Genomic DNA, 27,529 nt, shown 5'->3' on the forward strand with positions numbered 1-27,529 from the left:
ATATTGGGAATAATTTATTTTAATTCCTAGTATAAGCAAAAATGGGTATTCTATTTTTTTTTAAAAAAGAACTAATATATTTTAGACTTATAGAAAAGTTGTGATATCCCTCACCCAACTTTCCCTCAACTTTCCCTAAACGTAGTGCAATTACAAGACCAGAAAATTAACGTCAGTTCAATATTAACTAATATAAATTTCATATTTGAATTTCATCAGTTTTCCACTAAAACTGTTTTTAAAAACTTTTTTATAGGCATTCTTCTGTTCCAAGATCCTATCCAGGATCTCAGACTGCATTTAGTTGTTATTTCTATGTAGAGGTCCTGCACTTTGTGATTAGATTTCAAGTGGTATCTTTAAAATTTCACTCTGTTGCTGGTCTGCAGAATTATTGTTCTATATTTACTATTTTTAATATTAAAATTGCATAAAGCAACTAATCTTTATTTCTAATACCTAATCAGTATATATATTTTATACACAATTGTATCATCTGCAAATAATGTCTATTTTACTTTTTCCTTTCCAATCCTTATGCCTATTATTTCTTTCTCTTGCCCCACTGCACTGGCTGGCTCCTCCAGCAAGATGCTGAAGAAAATGAAGTGTTAAACCAGTAGATGCTAATTGCGAAGTGGGATTTTTATAGAAACCCACAAGGTTGCCTGGGGACTGTGACAGTGGAAAAGATCAAATGGAGGCCTGTAAGGTGGGAATTGTGGATCTCTGTTATATCCACGTAAGTTCCAGAGCTGTCACTACATAGAATTCCCTCTTCATTAAATTTCTGTGTTCCCAATATAATCTCTTGTCCTTCTCAAACCTTCATAAGGGCTGATTGAGACATCTTCCATAAGGAACCCTCAGAGTAGCCTAACCCATGAAATGTACCCCTAGGCCTTCTCCAGTTCTAAATGGTGAATTATATTTGATATTAGTGTTCTCAGCTCACTGTTCATAATGAGACCAGGAACTTGCTCATACAGGTTCCCACATCTCTGTCAGGTGTGCCCTCTCCCCTGCAGAGGTTCTCATATTTTCACAATAGATCAGCCATGCAAGAAGGGAATCAGGTGAGTGGGAAATGTGAAGGAATCAAGTGAGAACATGAACAAGGGTAAACTACATTTATCCATATGGACAACTTGCCAGGTATGCTCTCCTGCAAGGCACCTCCAGCATAGGTCCTCATCTAAACCTGCTCATAGAGGAACAGGTAGAAACAGAGGAAGGAAGGCAGGAGATATTTTAGAGATATCAAATTCTCAAATCTATGACAGGCATGATTTCTCACCTCAAGAGTTTTCCTGTGTCCTCAGTTCCCAAGGAAAACTGTTGGGGCTGCAGGGCAGGTGTCAGAAAGGAACTGAAGAGACAGACAGGGTCTTTATGTGCATTCGCCACAATTTATATAAGTGTATGTAAAACATAATAAAAGTATAATAAAATGTCACTTTAACATACCAAGAATCAAGGCCACCAGGATCAAAGACAGTAAAATGAACCAGTCATTGGAATGGGAGATCAAAAGCAAGAGTGTCTGGAGTACAAAGCAGTTCAGATGTGTCTTTTACACATTAATCTTAGCATCCTGTTGTAGTAGAATAGAAAAGAAAGGTTAAAAAGAACTAATATTAATTAAAAATATGTCCAACGCTGTACTTTTATTTACCAATAAGAAAAAATATTCAGACGGGTGAAGCAAGCTTGCCCGAAGTCACACGATCTGAATAGTTGAGCCAGTATGTAAATCCAAGACCATCTGGTTCAGAACCAAAGTCTTTCCACTATTCCAAATTCCCAGGGAGGGAAAGTAAAGGGGAGACCTGGTCAGGAAGCATCTATTTCAAGGTCCAGGATACTTCCAGAAATACAGGTCAACATATATACTTGAGATGGGAAAGCACATAAACATCACCTTTATTGAATTTGATTAACCCATCTTTCCATCTTTGTACATGAATATTAGATATATACCTTTAGGAGTCAAGCTAAGCCCCTCCATATAATGCAGTTTCCAGGAATTGATTTTTTTTTTACTCGACCTTTCTTCATGTCTTTTATAGAGAATTGCCATATGGTCGAAATTATGATAAGCTAATATTAGCAATTTCACAATGTCTGGTTATTGTTATGTGGCATAATGAGGAATATGTAACTTGACAACATTCTGATACAAAATTTGTTCTACTGATCACTCAGTTTGTACCTTTAAAAGCTTTACATGCCATTTTGAAAATGTCCTTCATTTATATAATTTCCATCACCTTTGCTGAGTTAGGTATCATCACACTACAGATATGAATTCTCCTATAAAATTGTATCTATAATGATATCTTCCACAAACTTATCGAATTCATCAGAGTTCCAGTATTTGTTAAGGCTTGAGCTAATACTGAAGGCTTTCTTGTGTTCAGTTCATTACAGTTTTACTATTATTATGAATTCTCTGGTGCACAGTGAGTTGTGACTTCTGAATGAAGGCTTTTCCACATGTAGCACATCGATAGGGTCTTTCCCCAGTATGAATTCTCTGATGCAAAACAAGGTCTGACTTCTGGGAAAAGGCTTTCCCACATTCAGCACATATATAAGGTTTCTCTCCTGTATGAATTCGCTGATGTCCTGGGAGGTGAGACTTTTGAGAGAAGGCTTTCCCACATTCGGTACATATATAAGGCTTTTCTCCTGTGTGAATTCTCTGATGTCCAATGAGATGTGATTTCTGACAGAAGGCCTTTCCACATTCACTGCATTTATAGGGTTTCTCTCCAGTATGTGTTCTCTGATGTATGATGAGCTGTGACTTCCGGGAGAAGGTCTTCCCACATTCAGTACATTCATAAGGTTTCTCCCCAGTATGAATTAACTGATGTGTAATAAGTTCTGTCTTCCTGCTAAAGGCTTCCTCACATTGAGCACATTTGTAGGGTTTCTCTCCAGTGTGAATTCTTTTATGTATAATGAGGTGGGACTTCTCACAGAAGGCTTTTCCACATTCGGTACACTCATATGGCTTTTCCCCAGTATGAGCTCTATGGTGTATAATCAGCTGTGACTTCTGGGAGAAGGCCTTCCCACACTCTCTGCATTCATAAGGTTTCTCTCCAGTGTGAATTCTCTGATGTATAATGAGGGGTGACTTCTGGGAGAAAGCTTTCCCACAGTCACTACATTCATATGGTTTTTCCCCAGTGTGAACTCTCTGATGTATAATGAGGGATGACTTTTGAGAGAATGCTTTCCCACATTCAGAACATTCATAAGGTTTCTCCCCAGTATGAGTTCTCTGATGTACAATGAGATGAAACTTCTCACTAAAGGCTTTCCCACACGCACCACAATCATATGGTTTCTTTCCAGTATGAATTCGTTGGTGTACAATAAGTTGTGACTTCTTAGCAAAGGCTTTTCCACATGTAATACATACACAGGTTTTCTCTTTAGTTTCAGCATTCTGGTACTGAATAAGGGATTGCTTGTGGATGAAAATGTTTCCACACTGATTATCATCACAGGGTATTAATCCATTTTGAATTTTCTCAAGATTAGAATTAGATGCATCTTGACTAGATGATTTTCCATATCCAAAATTCTCATCAGGGGGTTTTCTTGAATTGATCTTATTACAACTAGATAGGTCAATATTAGATTTCATATACTTTTGAAATATATCATAGTTATGGGGGCTTTGTCTTGAAGTACCTGGCTCTATGTACTCTTGAAATATTTTTCCCAATGTATTATATTTATGGCCCGACTCCACAGTCACTGTTTTGTTGTTGATAACTGTTACTTGACTGAAAATTCTGTCTTGGTTTTCCGGACATCTCTGTAGCTGGCCATCACCTTGACAGATTTTTAAAATGGAGTACAATGAATCATCCTTTGTGACTCCTTTCAGTGTCTTATTATGGATGGAAAAAGACCCCAAAATACATGATTGAGGATTGTCAAGGTTACTCTTCCTGTCTAAAGGAAAGAAAAATAAAATAAAACAACCATAAAAAACAATTAACAGAATGCAGAGGAGTGGAACAAACAATTGATCCAACATAGTTGATGAACTCAGAAAGCATAGGTGAAGAACAAGCCATCTTGCTTGTACTAAGACAGTACAGCATATAGTAGGATCGCGTGAATGGAGAGATAAGGATGTTAAAGAGAAATATTCATGGATAACTAGACCTGAAGGAGATAGACAAGTGTCTGGGTTATTGTCACTCTAATCTTGGATTACTTCTCTAGAATCTTCCCATTTCCCTTGCTTTCTGAATAGAAACGCTTTTCACCTTTTGAATTCATTTATTTTATAAACCATCTGCCATATGTATATGTATATGTAACATATGTGTATATACATGTACATATATGCATATATATACACACATGTATGTATATATGTATATGTGTGTATGTATGCATTAACAACTACTGTCCTACCACTACCATTCAGAGAAACAAGGTCTCTTCAGCACTCAGAATATTTTAATGCTCCTCAGTCTATTTTCTCAATTAACAACTAACACAAACAACAGAAAAATCCAAGAACCTGTTATGAATTCAGTATCAGATTTACACCAAGAATCCAAGCTTGAATTCCAAGCAGGAATCCATGATTCTCCATAAATATCTTCTATATGTATCAAATAAAATTAGCAAAGTTTTCCCAGAAGAGTCATATTTCCCTAACTCCAAGGTTTTCTTCATATACTGCCCCCCCCACCACCACCCGTTTGACTTCACCTTCCTCCTTTGGCATCATCAATACTTAACATATCTTTCAGAGCAGCTACCACTGCATGCTCTGAAAAAAAGCCTTCTCAAATTCTGTTGCATCTCTTCAGATTCTAATTTTCTCTACACTTTTAAAAACAGTCATTGTATTTGATGTTTAATTTTGTACAGCTATGTATCTGAAAGTCTTACCTGCTAAAGCACAACCTATGTTCTTGGAAAAAAATTGCCTTCTACTGTCTATTAAGGCTCTTCATAAAAGGCATTATATAGAATAGTGAGTGAGGATCAGTAACAGCTCTGCCCTATAAAGACTCACAATTACTTGATTTTTTAATGTATGCCTATTAAATCCTCAGCATGAGAGCAAAGAATAAAAGAGTTCAATAAGCATAGAAACATAAGCCTTAGGCAACAATTAAAAAAAAACCTAAGCAAATAACACTGATATTTCACTGATTTTCACCTGGATAGATCCAATTTGATATGTTTCTTTTTATGATCCATGGATCTTCTCCTTGTTCCAACTTGGAGATGACATCTGGTTTGGAAACTGGATGCCCTATTAAATGGAAATCACAGAGGAATTGGAATGGACTGCACTGAAGGAAGAGGAGAAGGTGCAGTTTAAGTCTACCATGAAGCAGTCTAGCTGGCACTAGGCAAAGTAATGGCCTCCATTTTGGAAGATTGTAAAAATCATTATATATGTCAGGAACCACCTAACCACAGCAACTGACAAGGAAAGGCACCTCACTGTACAAGTCTAACTTACACAGGGAAGCCATGCTTACCCATTGAGACCAGGTGGCTGAAGTTCTCCAGCATCACATCCCTGTAAAGGGTCCTTTGAGCAGGGTCCAGCTGTTGCCACTCCTCCTGGGTGAAATCCACAGCCACATCCTTGAATGATACTAACCCCTGTAACAGTATATTCCTGTTCAATCTGAAATGATCATTCTCATAATTTCTACTATAGTATATAAAACTATACCTACACCTAGTTTTGTGTCATGGTATTTGGGAGAAACAATGTAAAAGTCTGTCTTTAGCAAGAAGAGTCAGAGAGATAAGGAAAACATAAGAGGTAAATCATAAAATTCCTATCTATATACAAATGGTAACTTAATAAATGACAAGGGTAGCATTCAAATACCTAGTAGGAAGACGGATTACTCAATGACTAGTACTGAAATAACTGGATAGTCAATAAGGAAAGAATAATGTTGAATCCATATGTTATAAGATGAATAGTGTCCCCTGAAAATTCATATGCTGAAATCCCAACCCCCAATGCCTCAGAATGTTACCTTATATGGAAATAAAATCATTGCAGATACAATTAGTTATATGAGGTCGTTAGGGTGGACCCTAATCCAATATGACTGATGTCCGTATCAAAAGGAGAAATCTGAACAGAGAGAGAGACAGACATAGATGGAAAAATGCTATGAAGAGACATCGGGAGAAGATGTCTACAAACCAAGGAGAAAGTCCTGGAATAGATCCTTCCCTCACAGCCTTTAGAAGGAACCAACCCTACTGACACCTTGAGTTTTAACTTCTAGCCTCCAGAACTGCAAGAATAAATTTCTGTTGTTTAATCCAACCAGTTTGCTGTACTTTGCTATGGCATATCTTATGTCTTGAAAAATTGAAAAAATATATTCTGGATGAGGCAAAAATTTAAACTCTAAAAAAATACCTCAAACCATAAAAGTTAACAAAACAAAGCACGGAAGAATTTATATTAATAATTATAGAGAAGGCTTTTTTAAGTATAATATTAAAAAAGAGAGAAAAGCTACATTTAGAGAATTACAGAATGCCAGAGTTCTTGAAGATAATCAATCCCCTCATTTTGTAGGACAATAATCTTAGTTTCTCCTAAATCTAACAGTTCTCCTATATATATGCAATAGCTAGTAATAAAATGAAATGGATCAATGACAATAGAAATACCAAAGAACAAACTTAACAAAAATTGTGCAGGAAACATTCATGAAAAAAACAACAACAACGAATTATTCATATGGCATTAAAATAAAGGACTTAGGTAAGTGTAGAGCCCTGAGGTATTTCTGGAGGAAAAATGAACTATTTTAATTATGTCACCATTATGTTCACAATAGTTGTCATCTAATAGTGGAATCTGAGTGGTCTGTATTATTTTAAACTATTTTTTCAGGGTTTTCTCTAAATATTCCACTATCATCAAATATTGCTTTAAGAATGAAAACAAATTAAATATTGTTTCGAATATCAACAGTCCCCTTCTTAAAAGCATCCTTTAGACTCACCTTTGCATATATAAATAGTCTCATCTCAATCTTATGGTCTTTCTCATCCCACACCAAGTCCCATATTCACACCATCAAGCTGCCAAGAATTTAGTTTGTCCTTGTACCAACACCATTAACTTTCCCATTTAATGTTTGAGAAAACTGAGGATTATAGTGCTTAACTAACTACTTGCCAGAGGTTACACAATGAATATATGATTAACTCAGATTTAAATGCAAGTGTTCTGTTTCGATCGTTTGTGTTCTCAACCATTGTGCTCCACACTGTGTCCTTGATATTATAAACAAAATAGTTTATATTTTATTAGTTTAACACCACCTTTAGTAAAAACTTTCCATTAAACACCCTCCATTTTAGTTTTCCTCTAATTCTCAGCCTTTCTAGAATCACTCTGCTCTTTCAACTTCTGCAAATGCTGTTTCCCATTCCCACTCTCATTCCTTCATGATCCGAAGTTCAAAAATCTTTCAAGCCTGTCCCCAAGTGCCTTATAAAGCTGGTTGTTCTCCCTCTCTGCTGAAACAGTTTCCTGCTCTCATACCTATTATAGAACTTTAATGTGTCATTGTTGGTTTCCACATCATTTACTCAAGAAATGTTTGCTAAAAAGGAATGAGTGAAGATTATAGAGAATAAAATAAAGTTCATGTTAAGTTAAAAAGTTTTGTGCATTAGTCAATTATATATTTTTGATTTGAAGGACAGTAATATGAAAAAGATAATCAATGTAGAATACAGAGAAAATCCATTCTGATAGAAAAATGAATAGAAATAATTCTAACATTCTTGTTTTGCTTTATTAATGATATTTGAATGCTTCGATACACCAAATATGTATAAATCTTGTTACTTTTGAAAAAAACATGCATAATCAGTGGGAAATTGTATTTTTGCCATCTACAGACAAGTTTTACAGCTTGGGTAACTGTGGGAATGAAAGAGATGGGGGTGGTGGAAGTGGAATGTTACACTAGCTACTTTCAAAAAATTATTTTCAATAATATATATTTATCCCAAGATATCAAAAATATTATTCTAACATGTAATCAACCTTTAAAAATTATTAGTGAATTTTTAAAATTATATCTTTGAAATCCAGTACATATTTTATTGAAATGTCCAGAGCACATTTCATTGAGACTAGCCAATTTCAAGTGCTCAGTAAGCACATGTGGCTGGTGGCTCTGTATTAGACAGCACAGCTCTAAAGATACTAACATCTGAGAAGGAAAAAAACCTATCCTTTCACAAGAGAATTCAGTTTTTAACAATAGTAATAACAGCTAACACTTAAAAATAGAACCAGCCCCAGTTACAGTTCAAGGCATGATTTTTTACTCAATTCTCACAACAACCCTATGAGGATTATAATTTCCATTTTACAGATGAAAAAAAAATCCCAGTCAACCAGGCCACAGGAAATAGTATACATCTGCTAAAATAATAAAGAATAATTCTATGTATTGGGATGGGAACATATTAAAAATGTATACAAAAATCTTTACATTAGACAGTAAAGTTAAAAACCAAGTTGTAGAACAGAATGTTTACTGTAACATTATTTTTCCAAAAGGAAGGCACATGAAAATAAGAGACATTCTCACACGTTTGTACTTTCACATATACAGACTTACTTGCAGTTACATAGTAAAAGGTTTAGAAAGTTAAAACAAATGGTTAACACCAATAACCTCAAGAGGAGGGCAGTTTAAAGTTGAAAGGTCTCTCAGCTTTTAATTTTTATCTTTCCATATAGTTTAAAATTTTTATACTATATATATAGTAAATATTGATAGGAAGAAAAATATAATAGACTGTTAAAAATGAAAGAGCAAAGGTGGAACAGGTCCTGAGTTGGACAGTAATCCTACAAACTCACAAAACCACAGCAAAAGATACAAAGCATCAGGGACTCCTGCTCTCCAGAGTTTGCCAGATAAATTATAATTTAAGATCTGCCATTTGAAATATGTATTTTGGAAGACCATTCAAAATGTACACATCCTATGTTATCTAGATTTTATTGGTGGATTAAAGCTGGATGACAGGAAGCCTCCATAATCAATTTGGTCCTCTAAGGTTTGAGGTCAACAAACTTTTTCAGTAAAATATGTATTTTTAGCATTGCGGGCCATGTGGTCTCTGTTGTACTTAACCCAACTCTGCCATTGTAGCATGAAAACAGCTATAGCCAATACACAAAAACAGCATGGCTGTGCTGTCAATAAAACTTTGCTTATAAAATAGTTGGATTTGGCCCACAGGTAATAGTTTGATGACCCCAGCGCAAAAGGATAAAGTTCAAGGAGTTTAGCTATGACACTGATATCTCCCCTCTAGAAGTCATCATTTTATGACACAGCTATAAGAAATTTATTGCATTTACCACAGGAGTGTTGTTGAGAACACTGTGTATCCCGTCACCTAGAGAAAGATCCAAAAAGGAAATTTTAGTCTTACATGGCAAGAAACCATTTCTTCCCATGAGAAATTAACCTGCTTTCTCTTTAGAGGACTGCATATCATGTAACTGATGATGTCTGTAAGAAAGATCAGAAAAATTGATATATCAATATTTAAAAATGGTTTAAGGCCAGGTTATCTACATTTACCTAGGAACTCTTTCTAGGTCTTGATATTTATTTTGGTTACCTTTTCCCTAATCTAGACTTTAGCTCTTTTTACGTTTCCATTTGATTCTATGGAAAACCAAGGAGGAAATTTAAAAAATTAAAAATTAAAAATAAAAGCAACTCACCTGGGACTTCATCATTTTCTGCTCTCATCTAGAAGGACAGATGCCTGATAAAGGAAAATTGATGATCAGAAGGATGTTTTCACTGACCAGACCCAGATAGCCGCTTCCGGATTCACCAGTCTGGAAACAACTACCACCAGAAGTGGAATGGATGACCAGAGAAAGTTGTTTGGTCTTCACAGAAGGGTGGGCAAGCACCATGTGAAAGAGGAAGTCCTCTTGTGATTATACTGTGATCACATAGATCTTAGACAAGGTTTTTTTAACTGCATGTTTCATGTTGATTTACTAACCACTTATTTTTCCCCTTTATGAACAAGCAGTTACATTTGTAAAATGTTTTCATAAGGCAACAAACATGGAAAGATCTATATGAGATTTAACTGCAGGTAGAGTTCCCTGGCAATAAGAATGGCAATGACCACATGGAAAGCTGAGGAATGCATTCCCTTATTCCCAGCAGCTCAGTTCCAATACTCTCTTATATTTTCCCTCAACTCAGCAAACTCTCCTGCCAATCAGTATTCATGAACCAAAATGTTAATTTTAAGATGTTTTCTGTTTAAATTTTTATTGCTGATTTTCGACAGTGCAGTTATCTGCATATAAAAATAGTGATAGGTTGGAACCACTGACAAAAGTATACATCTTGATGCAGGAAAGTACATAGCTAGTGAATTTTTCTGTTTGCCATGCAGACAGAGCTGAACTGGTTGAGGGTAAGTGAGCACTCTCGTGACAGGGAGATTTTATCAAAATAGATCTAAGAAGAAACAATCAGGAGAAATAATTATACTAATCTCTGGGTAGTCAGCAGCTGCTCAATAACTATTTCTCGAATATAAAATGATTTAAATAAACTAGAAAGGGATAGGACTAAAATCATATCCTTTTCAATTTGTTTCATCTTGTTTTAAACCTTTCATTAATAATAAATCCTTTTAATAATACTATCCTTTTAAATTTGTTTGGTCTTGTTTTAACCCTTTTCCTGTTTGCCTCGAGATAACTTGCAGATTACAGCCGTAACCTTACCCCCAAAGTTTGCCACAAAATATCTAGCTTTTATTACTATTTTCACATCGCTCTAGGACAGCGATAGTCTTTGGGAACAAATGACATCATTCTATTTATAGCATTGTTTTTTAGTAGTTTGATGGCTGAAAATGTCAAAGCCTAGAAAACGTAGCATTCCTACATGAGCTGTACTTTTTTTTTCCAAAATAATCATTTCTGTGGGGTGCACCAGGCTAAGGGCACAATGATGTACTGAGATGGGGTTTAGTCTTTAAGAACTCAACAGTTGCCTATGATCTGTGGAAATTTTAATTTATGTAAAAACCTTTCCCAGTAAACTGAGGCTAATCATCAAAACGCCCCAATCCCACTATTGCTCATTCCAAATCTCTGAAAGCTCAGGACCTAGCAATCACACACTCCACAGAACTTCCCTATGCCTATCACATGACTGACTACTACATGTACACCCCCCCATTTTGTCCACAGTACCCTCACCAATCACTGAAAATCACCGACCCCAATCATCCCCACGAGTCAGTCCCCTTACACGCCATCTCTGATCACAGACAACCTTAACACTGACACAACGTTCCCCAGTTACTAACCTCATAGCTCACACCATCCCTCACTCCCAAATAAACCCAACACCAATCCCATATTCCTTTCCCAAAAGTGACTTCATAAACCTCCAATCACTGACCCTCACGGACCTTTCCCCCCATTACCAATCCAATAGACTCATCACTGCACTTATCTGCTTTCTGACCTGCAGCTCCGTTATCAGGTCCCTAAACGCCGGTCAAGGATTAACCCCGGACCGCTGTCACATCCACATTGGCGAACTCTCCTGGTTCCTGTCTGGGTGAGCAAAGAGTGGCGCTTCCGAGCCTACGCTATTCCGCTATTCCGTACGGAGCGGTTTTGCCCACCTCGCCTCCCTGGCGGCTTTGTTCAGGAGGCAATATGGCCGCTCCCAGGCACTGGGTCTAAATGGGAGCCGCCATCTTGAGAGTTCAGGCAGTTCCGTACCCTTGGAGGAATTCTTTTTATTCAGAGCCAGTAATTGGGATGTGCCACCAGCAGCGAGAAGAGGGAAGGTGATGGAAAGGATTTTACAAACAAGTAAGGTGCAAACTTTGCTGAGAGATTTTACAGAAGCATTGGGGAAGAAGTTTTAGTGATACAGCCTCTTTTAGAAGACTGCCTTTGGTGACAGAGGAAAAAATTGGGGATAGTAAAATATTCTTATTGACGACTCTTCTTAAAAGTGTTTGTAAATGGTACAGCTTTATACTGGAAGATTCTACTTGCTGAGAGGGGTGAAAGCAGGACTGGGGGCCTGAAGTGATGGAAGCGTTCACTGGGTGACGGAGAAAGGGATACACAGAAATAATGAACTTTATGCTAAAAACAATTATAAGGAATTCTCTAGGGGAAATTATTACTGTAGCAAGAAGTTGCAAAGGCCGACTGAAAGAAAAAGGGGAATCGCGAGGAGAATCCGAGACTAGGAAAATGCAGAAAGATAATGAGAGCAAAGGAGAGGCCGGTGTAGGCAGAGATGAGAGATTGAAGGGCAAAAAATGGGAGGCACGGGAACGGAGGTAGGAAGCTAAGGGACAGAACAAGGGAGGCTCAGACAGGGAGAAGGAGACTGAGACAGGGAAAGGGAGACTAAAAAGTAGAAGAAATAAAAAAAGGAAGAGAGTGATGAGATTAGGTTTCAGGGAAATCACCTGGTTAAAAACTGAACCAATAAACCATCATATAAAACATCAATAAAACATCACTGATATCATAACCTTTAGACCTTATATCAAGTTTCTATACCCTTTTTTAAAAACAGTATGTTAAATTGATGTTTCGTGTGCATAGATAAAATTTTGAAGCATCAGTTTTCAGAGAAGCCTGATTTTTGGCTTATGTAATTAAATGAGCAGCAATTTTACATTTAACAGTTTAATTTCTCATGTCAAATCAAAACAAATCTGGACTTAGATAAGGAGAGATTTTTTTCAGAAAGATTATTGCAGTAGGGAAAAACACTAATCTCAGAAATCTGCAAGTATCTCAAAATCAAACAGAGTAAGTCTTTTCCTTTTATAGGAAAGGCTAAGAAGGGTTAGCAGGAACTTTTGAAAGGTAGAGGTAGGCAAGTGGCAAAACCAAAGGCACTTCAACAAGAAATGTTTCTGGGGTCCTCAGATTCTGAGAATAAGCTGTTAAGGATGTTTGCATATACATATTGCTTTAGTGTGTGGTTAAACTTGAGGACAAGCCAAAGTTTAGGGGCCTGTGGAGAAAAAGAAGCCTGATTATGTTTGGTCAAGAAGAGGGTAAGAAATGGGCAGTTGTGATCACTCACTACAGTTTAAACTTCCAGAGATACGTCAATATCTACAACATGACCAGTGCTTAAGGCAGTATAGCCACTGTGTGAGGTACTAAGGGTATAGTAATGATTAATTCAGAATCCTCAAGGAGCGAAGTAGATATGAGAAGGGGCCGGACTGTGCATAGCCTTGTAGGAATTGTGACAACTTTAGCTCTTAATTCCTAAGAGTGATGAGAAGCTATCATTATGTAATAGCTCCTTAAAAAAGAAGTTGAAGAATTCCTTCATGATGAAAGAAATAAAAATTAAAGCTGCAGTAAGGTACTATTTTTCATCAATTAACTTGTAAAAAAAAAAAAATTTGGAAACATGTAGTGTTAGTAAGGCATGGAATCAGGAATTCTCATATATTACTGGTGGGACAGAAACATGGTGTAGCCCCTAGATAGGGAGTTTGACAATAGCTAGCAAAATTACATGTATTAGTTATTTATTGCTGTGTAACAATTTACCTAGAACTTAGCCATTTGAAACTATAAACATTTAATGTTTATAGTCTCATAGTTTGTGAGTCAAATCTGCTAGGTGGTTCAGGTTTAGTCTCTCATGAGGTTGTAGTCAAGCTGTCGGCCAGCACTGCAGTTAGGCTCAGCTGGAGAAGGGGATGATGGCAAGCATCAGAATACCAGTTTCCAAGCCCCGTTCCTTACCGGATGGGCCTTTTTTTAGACTATGTGATTATCTTCATGACATGGCAGTGGTCTTCCTGCTTCTCAAGTCCACCTCAGGATGCAGAAGCTGGCTTCTACCAAGACCAAGTGAGTGGAGGGAAGGAGAGGGAGAGTGAGAAAGCACACACAAGATGGAAGCCACACTTTTTATAACGTAAATTGGAAGTGATAGCTCATTACTTCTTCTGTATTCTGTTTGCTAAAAGGGAGTCATTATGGCCTGCCCAAAATGGAATAGGAATTGGGTTCTACCTCTTAAGAGGGGGATTATCAAAGACTATAGGGACATAGCTCTAAAACCACAACACTATATAGGTTTTACCCTTTTATTCAGAAACCCTACTTCCAGGACTATATCCCAAAGATACACTGGCAAAAAGATATGTTCAAAGGTTATCCACTGCAGTACTATTTTTAAAACCAAAAGACAGCAGTCAACCCAAACATCTACTATCTGAGGTCTTGTTGTATAAATTGTGGTATATACACAAAACAGTACTATTCACCTGTCAGAGAGAGTCAGACAGAAATATCTCTATGTACTAATATGGAGTGAACTTCAAGATATGATGTTATATTAAAAAAAAGTGAAAAAATTGAGAATAGTTATTGCTATTTAGTTTCTTGAAATGTGAAAATGAATAAATAGATATACAGTCAGTTCTCATTATTCACGTTAGTTAAATTCTATAAAGTTTCTGCAAACATAAACTTAGTGAAAAATGAACCAGTGCTCATAGGAGAAATAATGTAAATATATGTGTATACACTTACACATATATACATATGTATGTATGAATGTATACATAACACACATATATAGGTTATAATCTTCAATTATAACTTTGTGGATTTTACAACTTTGTGTAATTAAGATTATAATCTTGAAATCAACTCATACTGGCAGATTCTATTTTATTTTACAAATGAGAAAATGAGGTTTAGAAGCATTAAGTGAATAAACTGAAGTCACTCCACTAACAGGTGCCAGAAGTGGATTCAGACTCTATCCACTGGTCCCATAGCTGGAGTTTCTTGTGCTACACTACACTGCCCCTGCGGTCTCCATCCTCTCAGCATCTCTGTTTGAGAGCTGGAATAAGAGGGAGAACATCCCCTTGTTCAAACTCAGCTAGAAAAGAGTGCATGGGGAAACTCAAATTTTTCACTGCTCTGTGTATGTCTGTTAATGACTGCAAAGTACTGATTTGGGGATTACAAACAAGTTTTAGCAAGTAGGTGAATTTGCAGGTATGGAATCTGTGAATAATGAAAATCAATTTATATGTTTATCTTAAAAATAAAAAGCAAATAATAGAAGAAAAAAACCATTAAATAAAATATATCTATAAAGGTGTTGTTGGTTATCTACTGTGCTGAGATGTAGCAATGTACCCTTAAACTTAGTGGCTTAAAAAAGCACACATTTATTGTCTCAGTTTCTGTGGGTCAGGAATCTGAACATTAATTATCTGGGTCCTCTATTTCTGGGTCTCCCACAAATCTATAATCAAAGTATTGTCCTGGGATGGGGGTCTCATCTGAAGGTTAAACTGGGGAAAGAGCCACATCCAAACTCAATTACATGACTATTGACAGAATTCACTGATTGCTGGCCTTAGGGCATTCAGGTCCTTGCTGGCTGTTGGATGGACGCTCCCACAGTACCCTGCCATACAGGACTCTCCATCTTGCAACCTGCTTATTTAATAAGGCAAGAAAATCATAACCTTTATAACCTAATTACAGAAGTGACATCCCCTCAATGTTGCCATATGGTATTGGTTAGGAATCACTTATTCATATGGAGGATATTACAAAAGTCGTGAATACTAGGAAGTAGGAATCATTGCTGGTCATTTTAGATGCTTTCTACCACAGGGAAAAAGGAAATGGAAGGGACAGAGATAGTACCCAATCTTCTTTACTGTACAATGTTCTTTTTGTTGTTGTTGTCTTTGGATTTGACTTTAGAACCTGAAAAAAATCATGTAATTATGAAACAAAATTAAATCTTATAAAACATTTCCAAACTTCCACTTCTGGCCAAAGTGAAGTAGCAGGGAATGAACTGCACTTTCACCTGAAACAATGGAAAAACTACAAGTATATGAGTCAACGGTTTTCAATACATTAGTCATCAGGCAGTGAAGGAGAGTGATCCTTAAAGGTAGGAAACAAATGAGGTGATCCGTTTGCCCAGTCTACTGCCTTGAGAAAATTTCCAGAACATGGCACAGGGAAGGGAAGTCCAGGTAGAGGCCATCGGATTCCCAGAGTTGAGGGGAAAGAGCTAAGAGTACAGAGAGACCGAAACAGCTAGAGTCACAGAACACAGGACCAAAGAGGAGAAAGCTGCACAAAAGAGAACTCCAGAGACTCGCAGAGGGTTCACTTCAAGTATTCATCAGAGTATTGGTCAGTGTGTGTAGGTAAGGAAGCTGATTATCAGAGTCCAGGAAAAGAAATACCTGAAAAGAATGAGGAAACAGCAACCAGATCTCACAAAAAGCCAAAATCAATGCCTGTTACTACAAGCCAGACTAGAAAACTTTTCATGGGACATGGGGAAGACTACTCAAAAGGTTCTGCCTCAATACTGGGAAATAATTAGTATAAAAATCTTGCCCTGGTGCCACTTAACAAATCAGACCTGAAAGGATCAAACTGTTTCCAAATAACAACTGAATTGCAGAGAAAAGTTTCAAAAATATTTATTGAGACACAAAAGTATCTAGCATCCAAGAAAATAAATTCACAATATCTGGCATCAATCAATAATTACCAGGCATGTATAAAAACTTGAAAATGATACTCATAATAAGGAGAAAAATCAAAGAAAAAAAACCAGACCAGAATTGAAAAAAATATTAAAAACTGCAGACGTGGATATTAAAAAGTTATTATAGAGCTTGTAGTCATTAAAAGGACAATACAAGAATATTATGGAAACTTGAAATTCATAAATTTGACAAGGAACAAAAAGTGGACCGTTTCCTCAAACACCAAAACTCAAGTTGAAATAGGTAATTGGCATAGTTTTGCAATGACATAAAAACTTGATTTTTAAGTAAAGACCTTGCAAAAAGAAAAGACAATGTCACTGGAGAATTTTACCAAAATTTAAAGAATTAACATTGGTTTTACACAATCTCTTCCAGAAAATGGAAAAGAAGGAACACACCCCAAACCGAAACCACACCAAGACAGTACAACAAAAGAAAACTACAGATCAATATCTTGCATGAACAAAAATCCTCAACAAAATTTTCATAAACCAAAGCCAACAATCTGTTAAAAGAATTACACACTATGACCAAGTCGGATGTATTCCACATATGCAAAGCTGGCTCAAATTCCAAAATTAACCAAGTAACCCACCTATCAAAAAGACATGAAGAAAAAGTATATGATTATATCAATTAATACAAAAAATGAATTTGACAAAAATCTAACACCAATCCATGATGAAAACTCTCAAAAAACTAGCAATAGAGGGGAATTCCCTCAGCTTGTAAAGAGCATCTACCAAAACAAACAAAAAACCCTACATCGCACATAATACTTAATGGTGAAAGACTGACTGTTTCCCCGCTTAGATCAGGAACCAGACCATGGTGTTTGCTCTCACCACTCTAGTTCAACACAGTACTGGAAAGTCTACCCACTAAAATAACACAGGAAAACAAAATTAGAAGCAGACAGATGAGAAAGGGAAGAAATAAAACTGTCTCTATATGCAAATGATATGATTGTGTAGAAAATTCAAAGGAATTTACCAAAATTATATCTAAAACTAATAAGTGAGTTCAGCGAAGTCACAGGATACAAGATTATCATTGCATAAAAATTAATCATAGTTTTATATACTAATAATAAACATAGAAATAAAAACAATGTTTTCAATCATGCTAAAGAAATGAAAATACTTAGGTTTACACTTAACAAAACATGTACAGGATCTTTAGAAAGTCACAAAATATAGTTGAAAGAAATCAAATAAATGGAGAGACATACCATGTCCATTGATTTGAAGATTCATAACAGTACAGATGTTAATTCTCCCAAATTGATCTATAGGTTTAAAGAAATTCCTATTAAAATCATAGTGAGTTTTTTTGTAGACTTAGGATTATTCTAAAATTCATATGAAAAGGCACAGGACCTAGAATAGCTAAAACAATTTGACAATGAAGAATAAAGTGAAAGGAATCATTTCTACAACTTCTATTCAACATTGTACTGGAGGTTCTAGTCAGTGCAATAAAGCAAATTAAAATAAAATAATAAAATAAAATAAAATAATAAAATAAATAAAATAAAATAAAATAAAATAATAAAATAAATAAAATAAAATAATAAAATAAATAAAATAAAATAATAAAATAAATAAAATAAAATAAGATGTCCAGTTTGGAAAGGAAAACATAAAACAATATTCGTATATAACGTGATCTTCTATGTAGAAAAATCTGATGAATTCTACCAAAAAAGGCTACCAGAACTACTTAGTAAGTTTAGGAAGGTTGAAGCATACTAGATCAATATATAATAGTTGTATTTCCATATATTACAAACAATCAATCAGAAATTAAAACATCTATAGATTTTTTTTTAAATATGAAAGGCTAGGGAGTAAATCTGACAAAAGATGTGAAATACCTGTACAATAAAAACTATAAAACATTGCTAAGAGAGATGAAAAAAGACAAAAGGACTATGTTGTATTCATGTGTCAGAAGCCTCATTACTGTAAATCTCCCCTAACTGATTTAAAGGTTCAGTGCAATCTATTCAAAATTGCAGCTTTTGAGAAGAAATTGAAAAGATAGTCCTTAAAATTCATATGGTAATGAAAAGGAATAAGAATAGCCAAAATAACTTTGCAAAAAAAAAGTTTGAGGTCCAACACTACTTGATCTCAAGAGTTTTTATACACATAGCTATTATAATCAAGACAGTGTAGTATTGGTGTAAAGATAGGGAAAAAATGGATAAATGAAACAGAATTTATAGCTCAGAAGTAGATCCAGCTGACAAAATGACAACAAATTCTCAACCAAAGTTTTTCAGAGGGAGATAGAATAGTCTTTTTAAGATATAGTGCTGGAATAACTGAATACTTATATTTTAAATGGAAACAATTCATTATTCATACCATATACAAAACAACTCAAAATGAGATCGTAGCCCTAAATATAAAATCTAAAACTATAAAACCCCTACAAGAAAATGTAGGTGAAAACCTTTGTGACCTAGGATTAGGCAAAGATTTCTTAGATAATGACACTAAAAGCAGGAACCATAAAATAATAAATGATAAATTGGATTTTGGTCTCCAATTGTTACCATTAAGAGAATGAAATGACAAGCCACAGACTAGGAGAAAATATTTTCGAATCACATACCTGATAAAGAAACAGAAGCCAGAATATATGAAGAACTCTATAACAACCAAACCATTAAAACTGAGCAAAAGATTTAACAGACACTTCACCAACGATACACCGATGGCAAACAACAACATGAAAAGATGCCCAACATCATTAGTCATCAGAGAAATGCTAATTAAATCACAATGAGATGCCACTACACACCGACTAAAATGACTAAAATTTAAAAACTAATATTACCAAGTGTTGGCAAGGATGTAGAGAAATGAACTTACACACACTGCTAGTGGGAATATAAAATAGTGCAATCACTTTGGAAAATAGGTAATTTCCTTTAAACATAAATCCGTATGATCCAGCCATTCCATTCCTAATATTTATCCAAGAGAGTAAGTATTAGGCATGTGCGCATGCAACATACAAAACATATGCATATAAACACCTGCACAGGAACGCTCATAGCAGCTTTATTTGTAACAACCAAAAACTGGAAGAAACTCAAATGTCCATCACAGGCAAGAAGATAAACTATTCGTACAATGGAATACTAATCAGTAATAGAAAGGAATGAACTCTTGATACACGCAATAAATTGGATTAAATTCAAAACAATACGCTGAGTGAAAGAAACCAGTACATAGTGCATACTTTGTGATTCCATTTATATCAAATTCTATGAAATGCAAAAGAATATAGAGTGGCAGAAAACAGATCAGTGGTTGCCTGGGCATGGGGTGGAGAACTGGTGAGTGAAGAGTAATTACCAAGGGTAAGAAATTTTGGGGATGTTTGTTATTTTGACTGCAGTGAGTTTCACTGGTGTATACATCAGCCAAAAGTTATCAAATTGTATACCTTAAATGTGTGCAGTATATTGTGTCTATTAAAACTTAATAGATCTGCTTTAAAAAAAAACTCCACCATGCCTTAAAATGACCTACATTCTCTGCTCCTTCCTCATATTTCTGATGTCATTATAAATACCTCCTCTCCCCATTCACTCCACTTCAACAGACATTCTCCTTCTTCCCCAACTCACTTTCACCTCCAGGCTTTCGAGAATGCTCTTCTTACCAGTATACAGATTTATCATTACTATTACCAATTGCCATAGCAAATACAATTTAGATTATCTTCCCAAAATGAAAATGACTTTCTCATCCTTTCTTAATCCAAGCCTACCCACACCTTATAATCTTTAATGTATGAAATTTTGGAATGTAATTTCACATAGGTTGTTAAACCAGTATAACTGTTCATTCACTCCATCACTTAGTCCTTCAACTAATATTTAGTGAACAGCTATTATGAGCCATGCAGTCTTCTAGAGCTTGAGCTTTATAATACAGCTGAATACTCCTGCCCCAGCCATGTTTAAATGCTAGCAACTTGGACAGACAGTAAAAATAAACAAAATAAATTACAATATGACAAGGATGCCATTAAAAATTGAAATAAAGTAAGGTGATTAGTAACACTTGGGGGAGTATTGTAGTGTTACATACGGAGGTCTGTTAGTCTTACAAAAATCTGACCTAACAAGTCATCTAAGAACAGAGTCATAATACAGTGTAATTCTGCAATGATAATTTATAATGATAATGAAGAGTATCTGCTCCTCAAGGCTACCAGAAGAAAGAGAATAATAAAGATTAGAGCAGAGTTAAACAAAATAGACAATATAAACCAATAGAGAAAATCGACATAACCAAGAGTTGGTTCTTGGAAAAGATCAACAAAATTGGCACACCTTTGGCTAGACTGAGAACAAAAGAGAAAAGATTCAAGTATTTAAGATCCAAAATAAAAGAGGGAACATTATGATTGATTTTACAGAAATAAAAAAACATGAGAGTACTGTGAACAACTGTATACCAACAAATTGAATAATCTAGATGAAATGGATAAATTCCTACAAATCCAAAGCTTATCATAAAGAAGTAGAAAATCTGAATAGATATAGAACTAGGAAGGAGATTGAATAAGTAATCAAAAATCTCCCAACAAGTAACCGTGACTATAACTGCCTCTGGTACTGTCTCTTCCAAATCACAAGTCAAGGAGAGATGCACAGATCATACCTCACTCCTGTTAGAGATAAAGAGTCTGAATCCCAAGAAAAGCAAGATCTAGATAAGCAAGATAGTCTTGAAGACTGAAACCAGGAAACAGTAACTGATATTCAGGAAGCTGAAAAAACAATAGGAAGAAATTGTTCTACCTGAACTAGAGAACAAGAAAGTAAGGAAGAAGAAAAAGAAAAGATAAAAATAAAAGGAGTCAGAAACATCTAGAGATGACTGTAAACAAAAGTTCTCCAGAATATAGGATGAGACTTACCATTGTTACAGACTAGAATCAACTTCAAGTTCAACCACTCCATCCTCTTGACTTTCTACCATGAGTAGTTTACTCTGCCTCAAGTCAACTGAACAGGCCAAACAGCCTTGTAGATATAACTTGTTTACTACTGGGGATGGGGAGACAGGGAGTGGGGGGTGGGGAGGGGGACCGGGGAGAAGGAGGGAAGGAGGGAGAGAGAGAGAGGGAGAGAGAGAGAAAGAGAACGAACAGGAAAAAAAGAAGATAAATCACAGCCTAAATCAGAGAATGATGGCGACCAAGAAAGATCTTCATATTGGCAACAAGATAGTGATGAAAATGAAAAAGAACAACAATCATACAGAAGAGGATTCAAATAGGAAAGAAACATATACAGATTCCATTTCTAGATGTGAAACCAGTTCCACATCAGCTAGTGATCAGTATAATTCCTTGTTGAGTTTCTCTGGAGCATATGGTTACTTAGAATGAAGAAAATCTTGCAGTAGTAGGCTAGAAAAGGATGGTTCAACAGACTTTAAAAAACTTTATGAACAAACTCTAGCTGAAAATGAAGAACTGAAAACACAGCTACATAATACAAATAGGGAACTGACAGATCACAGATTGTAATTGGTAAAGGCCACCCAGAGATAAGAAAGATTTGCTGAGAGGTCACTATGGGAAATGAAAAGAAAGGAATGAAGAGCTCCAGAGAAAAAAATATCTGAAGTCGAAGAAAAGTTCAAATGTTACCAAGACCTAAAAACAGACAACCAGAGGCTAAAGAATGAAAATGAAGCCTTGATTAGAGATATAAACAAATTAAAAAAAGAAACAAATAATAAAACTGCACATATTAGTAAACCAGTGGACCATAACTGAGTCACTAGAAGTCTGGGAAGAATCCTTTGGAGACTGTCATCTTCAGATATCCTGCCAAATGTCCGCTTATCTAGGATTTTTGTTTCATTTTTTTTTCTTGTATCAGTACCCTTATTTCATGTTAATGCAGCTGCTGAGTTTTTTCTAATGACCAAGGAAACTTGTTTACAGCTCCAGTTTATAAGGAAATTGTTCAAGGCCAGATATACTTCAGATATTTAACCAGTAGGCCTTAGTTGTACATAAGTATTTTTGTGTCAACAACTTCCAGCTCTTACAGAAAACAGCTATTCGACATTTTTTTAATGTGCCAGTTTCCAGTTTTTAATATTTAATTTTTTCTTTTACAGCTAAATTTGAGTTTGCATTTTTTTCCCCTTCTAATTCTTCACATGGCAGAAAATAACATTTACAGAAAATAACGATTTGTCTTGTGAGATCACTGTCATGTATTGGGCTAATGTTGTGTTTCCTCTCACCTGGAATTAAATTGCTTGTCAAAACACTGGCCTTCATTGCTTGTGCAATATGCATTTATTTCTTAGATAAATGCTTTAAAGTCGATTGAGATTAGATTCTTTTCAGTCTTGTTTTCTGCCTTCATTGGTCACTTTTTTCTGTTTTTTCATTATTGGAGTATAAGACACTAGCTTCTGTAATCTTCACATTCATTTTAGCAGGTACTGAGTGATGCTGTTATAATATGTGTTGTTTTGATTTTTAGACCACTACATGGCATGCTTCACTATTTGGGGAGGTAGGGGTGGTGCTTAAACAACAGAAATTTATTTTCTCACAGTTCCGGAGACTGGAAGACCAAGATCAAGGTGTCAACATGGTCAGGTCCTCTCCCTGGCTTACAGACAACCACCATCTTCTCATGTCCTCATATGGTCTTTCTTCAATGCCTGCCTGAATGCAGTCGGCTACTATTTTCATATTTCAATATCTGTTCATACAAAGTAGGCTACCCCATAGCTATGTTAAAAACAAAACTGGCTAACAATGTGATATAAAGATTTTAGAAGGTACACATTACGTGGAGCTATATCTTTACAAAAAGTTTTCTACTGTAAAGTACTTTTACTTTTCTTTTCAGTTTTCATTTGATAGTATTCAACCATAATTAAAGTTGTATAATTGCTTCACACTTCACCTATATTTATCTGAGTGCTAAAACTGTTATGCAGACACCACATGTAGCCACATAGGCCACTATATTGCCGCCATATGTGACTTCTCCAATCAGGGTGCTTCCCTGAAGATTCTCATGGGAGAAAAGTTGAGCCCATAGCAAAGAACACAATAGCATTTTAGAGATAGCAGGTGGGATTTTTTATGTCCAGACATCATATTTGCCCAGGTGAGCTATCCCAGGCATGTCTTCCCCATTCCTAATGGCTTTTCTCTGAGGGCCACTCAATGCTCAGGAAAAATAGTTGGTGCCACAGGGAGGGGGTAAAACAGGAACTGTGGAGGGACCACACAAGGTCTTTATATGCAAACACAATCATTTATATGTGTTTGCAAAATAAATAAATTAAAAGTAACTGAAGTCTCCTTAACATGGCATGAGTTAGGCCACCAGATACAGGAGCAGTGAAATGGACATAGGACAGGGCAGGAAATGCGGAAAATCAAAAGCAAAATATTTGGAATGCAAATCAATTTTAAACATGTATATAGTGGTATTAACAGCCTACTACAAGAGAATAGAGAGAGACAATAAAGGGAAAAAATATTAGCTGAGAAAATGATCTGTGTTAGGATTTCACATACAGATGATGGAACAGACACAGGGTTAAAAAAAGGCTTCCCTGAAGTTAGACAATCTGCTAGTGGAAGAAGGATTAAAACCCATGACCATCTGACTTTAAAACCAGTGTCTTTCCACCACAATAAGCTCCTAGAGATGCACAGTAAAAGGGAGAAATGAACAATAAGTGTCAATTCCAAGACCCGGGTCCATTCACAGACACAAGCCAACTCATATGGCTTCTCTCTAATATGAGCTCTACGATGTATAATCAGCTGTGACTTCTGAAAGAAGGCCTTCTCACACTCTCTACATTCATGAGGTTTCTCTCCAGTGTGAATTCTCTAATGTATAATGAGGGGTGACTTCTAGGGGAAAGCTTTCCAATAGTTACTACATTCATATGGTTTTTCTCCAGCACGAACTTTCTGATGTATAATGAGGGATGATTTTTAAGAGAAGGCTTTCCCACATACAGAACATTCATAAGGTTTCTCCTCAGTATGAGTTCTCTGATGTACAATGAGATGTGACTTCTCATTGAAGGCTTTCCCACATGCACTGCAATCACAAGATTTTTCTCCATTATAAATTCTTTGATGTATAATGAACTGTGACTTTTTAAGAAAAGATTTTCCACATTCAATACATACACAGTTCTTCTCAGCTTCAACATTCACATATTGAATAAAACATTGTTTACTGCTGATCTTTTCATACTATCTTCAAACTCTATTATGAAGTTATTTATGTTTAAAATAGGAAGAACCAGGTGTTCTCCCATATCCAAAAATCAGTGCTTTTTCTTGCATAACCCCTATTACAACAGAATAGGTTTATATTATATTTCAAGCTCTTTTCAAATGAATTATATTTACACAATCTTTGTCTTGAAGTTTCTAGCTCTGTGAAATTATAAACTATTTTTTCAAATGCATTATATGTACGGCCTAACTCCTTAATTACTGTTTTGCTGTTGATGATCATAACTAGCCTAAAAAGCCTGTCTCGATTTTCCTGATCTCACTCCAGCAGGTCATCACCTTGCCAGACTTTTAAAATGTAGTACAATGAATGATCTCTTGTGACACTTCCCAGTATCTCCTTATGGAAGGAAACATCTCCAAGTACATCCAATTGAGGGGTATCAAGTCTAGTATCCCTGTCTGAAAGAATAAAGAGATAAAACAAAACATATAAAGATTTAGTGCAGGACAGAAAAAAATAAATGGATGTTTTAGAGTGGTCCATGAAGAGAGCAAATCTGAAGGGCAAGAGACCATTTAAAACACAATAAAACATGTTAGTTTATCATGTGAGTAATTACAAATGAACTTTACTTCCGACAATGGTGACAATGTAGTAGTCATGGAATTCACTTTAGAAAACAGGTATAAAACTGAATAACATGATTTGCAAAATTACCAATTCAGGGCATTGGAAAACTACCAAAGACAGCTCACAAGCTGTAAAGTGTTTACTCACCAAACACTTCTACTTCATTAGGTAAGAATGGGGAGCTTGTGGCATTCTTTCCTAGGGTTTTCCTACTCCCATCCCGAGTTTATAGGACAATGACAGATAATGCAAATCCACAGGGTACAGTTTAATGCTGACAGTAAAGCAGCTAGAAATTTAACAGGGAGAATTTGAAAGCAAAAGAGTCATAGAAAGGTAATGGATAGGCAATTTCAAGAGAAGAAAGTATATAAAAGAACCGATTTGACTATAAAGAGGCAGCAAGAAGAAATTTCGAGAGTAATTGAGCTTTACTATGTTATGATTGTTGTGGTAGTTAGCTTACTCTATGCCTTTGACAAAATTTAAAGATAGAGTAATATTTATACTATATAAATTAAAAAAATAAAAGAACCACATGAAAATTCTAAGGTTGAAATGGAAATTTCACCAACTGGGCTCATTAGATTTGAGAAAGCAGAAAGCAAAATCAGAATCAGTAAACTTAAGGATATATCACTAGAAATTATCCAACCCAAAGAACAAAAATCTATTATAAAAATAAACAGAACCTCTGCTATCTGTGGAGCAATATTAAGCATTCCAGCATATGTGTAGCTGGCATGCTAGAAAAGGGGGAGAGAAAGAGGCGAAAAAAATATTTGGAGAAATGTCTTAAAAATTAACACATTTCATGGAAAACATTAATTTACACTTCCAAGAAGCTCAACAAACCTCAGGGAGGATACCTAGACACCTAGTCACCTTATTTTGGACATATTTCACAACACTGAAAGCACAAAGTCTAAAGTCTTGGAAGCTAATCCAACCTTAGAAAAGAGTATGACAATTCACTAAGACACAGAAAACAGGCTCACTCGATATCATAGTTATACAATGGTAAAAAGGCAAGTACTGTTCAAGCTACTCTACATAGAATCTTTGAAAAGAAATGACACATTTTCCATGTTTTAAATTGCAGAGTAGTAAACAGTTTTACTATATTTTCATCTCTCTGTACACAGTTATAATGACCAGTAAGATATAGTTTTTAATGTTTTGACAAAAAAGTTTAAAAGTCACAAAAAATTATAATTTTTCCTATTGATTATAAAGATTATTTTGCAGAGTTTTGGCTTCCATGGTAATTTTATGGTCCCTCATTATCATACAAAGTGAAAACTACCTGTACTTAAATGCTCATATTAGAAAGCAAAACCATTCTCAAGTCAATGACCTACGCTTCCACCTTAAGAAGCTAGAAAATTAACAAATCGAATCCCAAATAAGTAGAAGACAGGAAACATAAATATATAAGGGAAATCAATGAAATAGAAAATGGGCAAATGGTATTGAAAAATCAATGACATCAAACCCTGATTATTTAAAAAAATAATAAAATTGATGTGGTTTAGCTAGTGATTAGGAAAAAAAGAAGACATAAAGTAGCTGTATCAGGAATGAAAGAACATCTGTATACTAGATCCTACAGATATAAAAGAATAAGGGAATATTATAAAAAACTTTATATCGATGAATTTGACAATTTTGACAAAGCGGAAAAACTCTTTGAAAGACATGAATTACCGAAACCGACTCATAAAAAACTAGATAATCTAAATAGATCCACATCAAGAAAAAACTTAGTAAATAAAAATCTCCCCACAAAGAGAAGTCCAGACCTAGACTGATAAATTCTTTCAATGAAATAAATCATAATCGCAAGTAGAACAGTTTTTTTTAAGTCTGTGAGTCCTTCTAGCAAATCGTCAAACCCGAGGGTGGTCCTGCAGACTCACAACACAACTAGCAAACCAATTCGAGCAA

At 35.5% G+C, this 27,529-nt stretch overlaps 1 protein-coding gene and 1 pseudogene across 50 annotated transcripts in view; one reads left to right on the forward strand and one right to left on the reverse strand.

Moving 5' to 3' along the window:
* Positions 1–1,389: 1,389 nt before the first annotated feature.
* The window catches only part of ZNF300 (zinc finger protein 300), a 56,046-nt gene continuing 29,906 nt past the window's right edge, over positions 1,390–27,529 (reverse strand). For 6 of the 50 annotated variants that reach the window (XM_039836588.1, XM_039836589.1, XM_039836592.1 and 3 more), the window contains 9 exons: positions 17,906–17,962; positions 15,803–15,865; positions 15,474–15,589; positions 13,868–13,962; positions 9,803–9,846; positions 9,505–9,584; positions 5,535–5,661; positions 5,207–5,302; positions 1,649–3,975 (listed from right to left, as the gene is read on the reverse strand). In XM_039836588.1, coding sequence (XP_039692522.1) covers positions 2,417–3,975; positions 5,207–5,302; positions 5,535–5,661; positions 9,505–9,584; positions 9,803–9,830 — 1,890 coding nt within the window. In that variant the 5' untranslated portion in view covers positions 9,831–9,846; positions 13,868–13,962; positions 15,474–15,589; positions 15,803–15,865; positions 17,906–17,962 and the 3' untranslated portion in view covers positions 1,649–2,416. Of the gene's footprint in view, positions 3,976–5,206; positions 5,303–5,534; positions 5,662–9,430; positions 9,585–9,802; positions 9,847–11,588; positions 11,743–13,669; positions 13,773–13,867; positions 13,963–15,473; positions 15,590–15,802; positions 15,866–17,905; positions 17,963–27,529 lie in introns of those variants that run through there. The other 44 variants (XM_039836595.1, XM_039836584.1, XM_039836596.1 and 41 more) reach the window with 40 other exon arrangements.
* On the forward strand, positions 13,947–22,488 carry LOC120581202 (protein phosphatase 1 regulatory subunit 12A-like; annotated as a pseudogene).

The sequence above is a fragment of the Pteropus medius genome, unplaced genomic scaffold, assembly GCF_902729225.1.
Source record: "Pteropus medius unplaced genomic scaffold, Ma_sr-lr_union100, whole genome shotgun sequence".
In the NCBI taxonomy this organism is placed as follows: Eukaryota; Metazoa; Chordata; class Mammalia; order Chiroptera; family Pteropodidae; genus Pteropus; species Pteropus medius.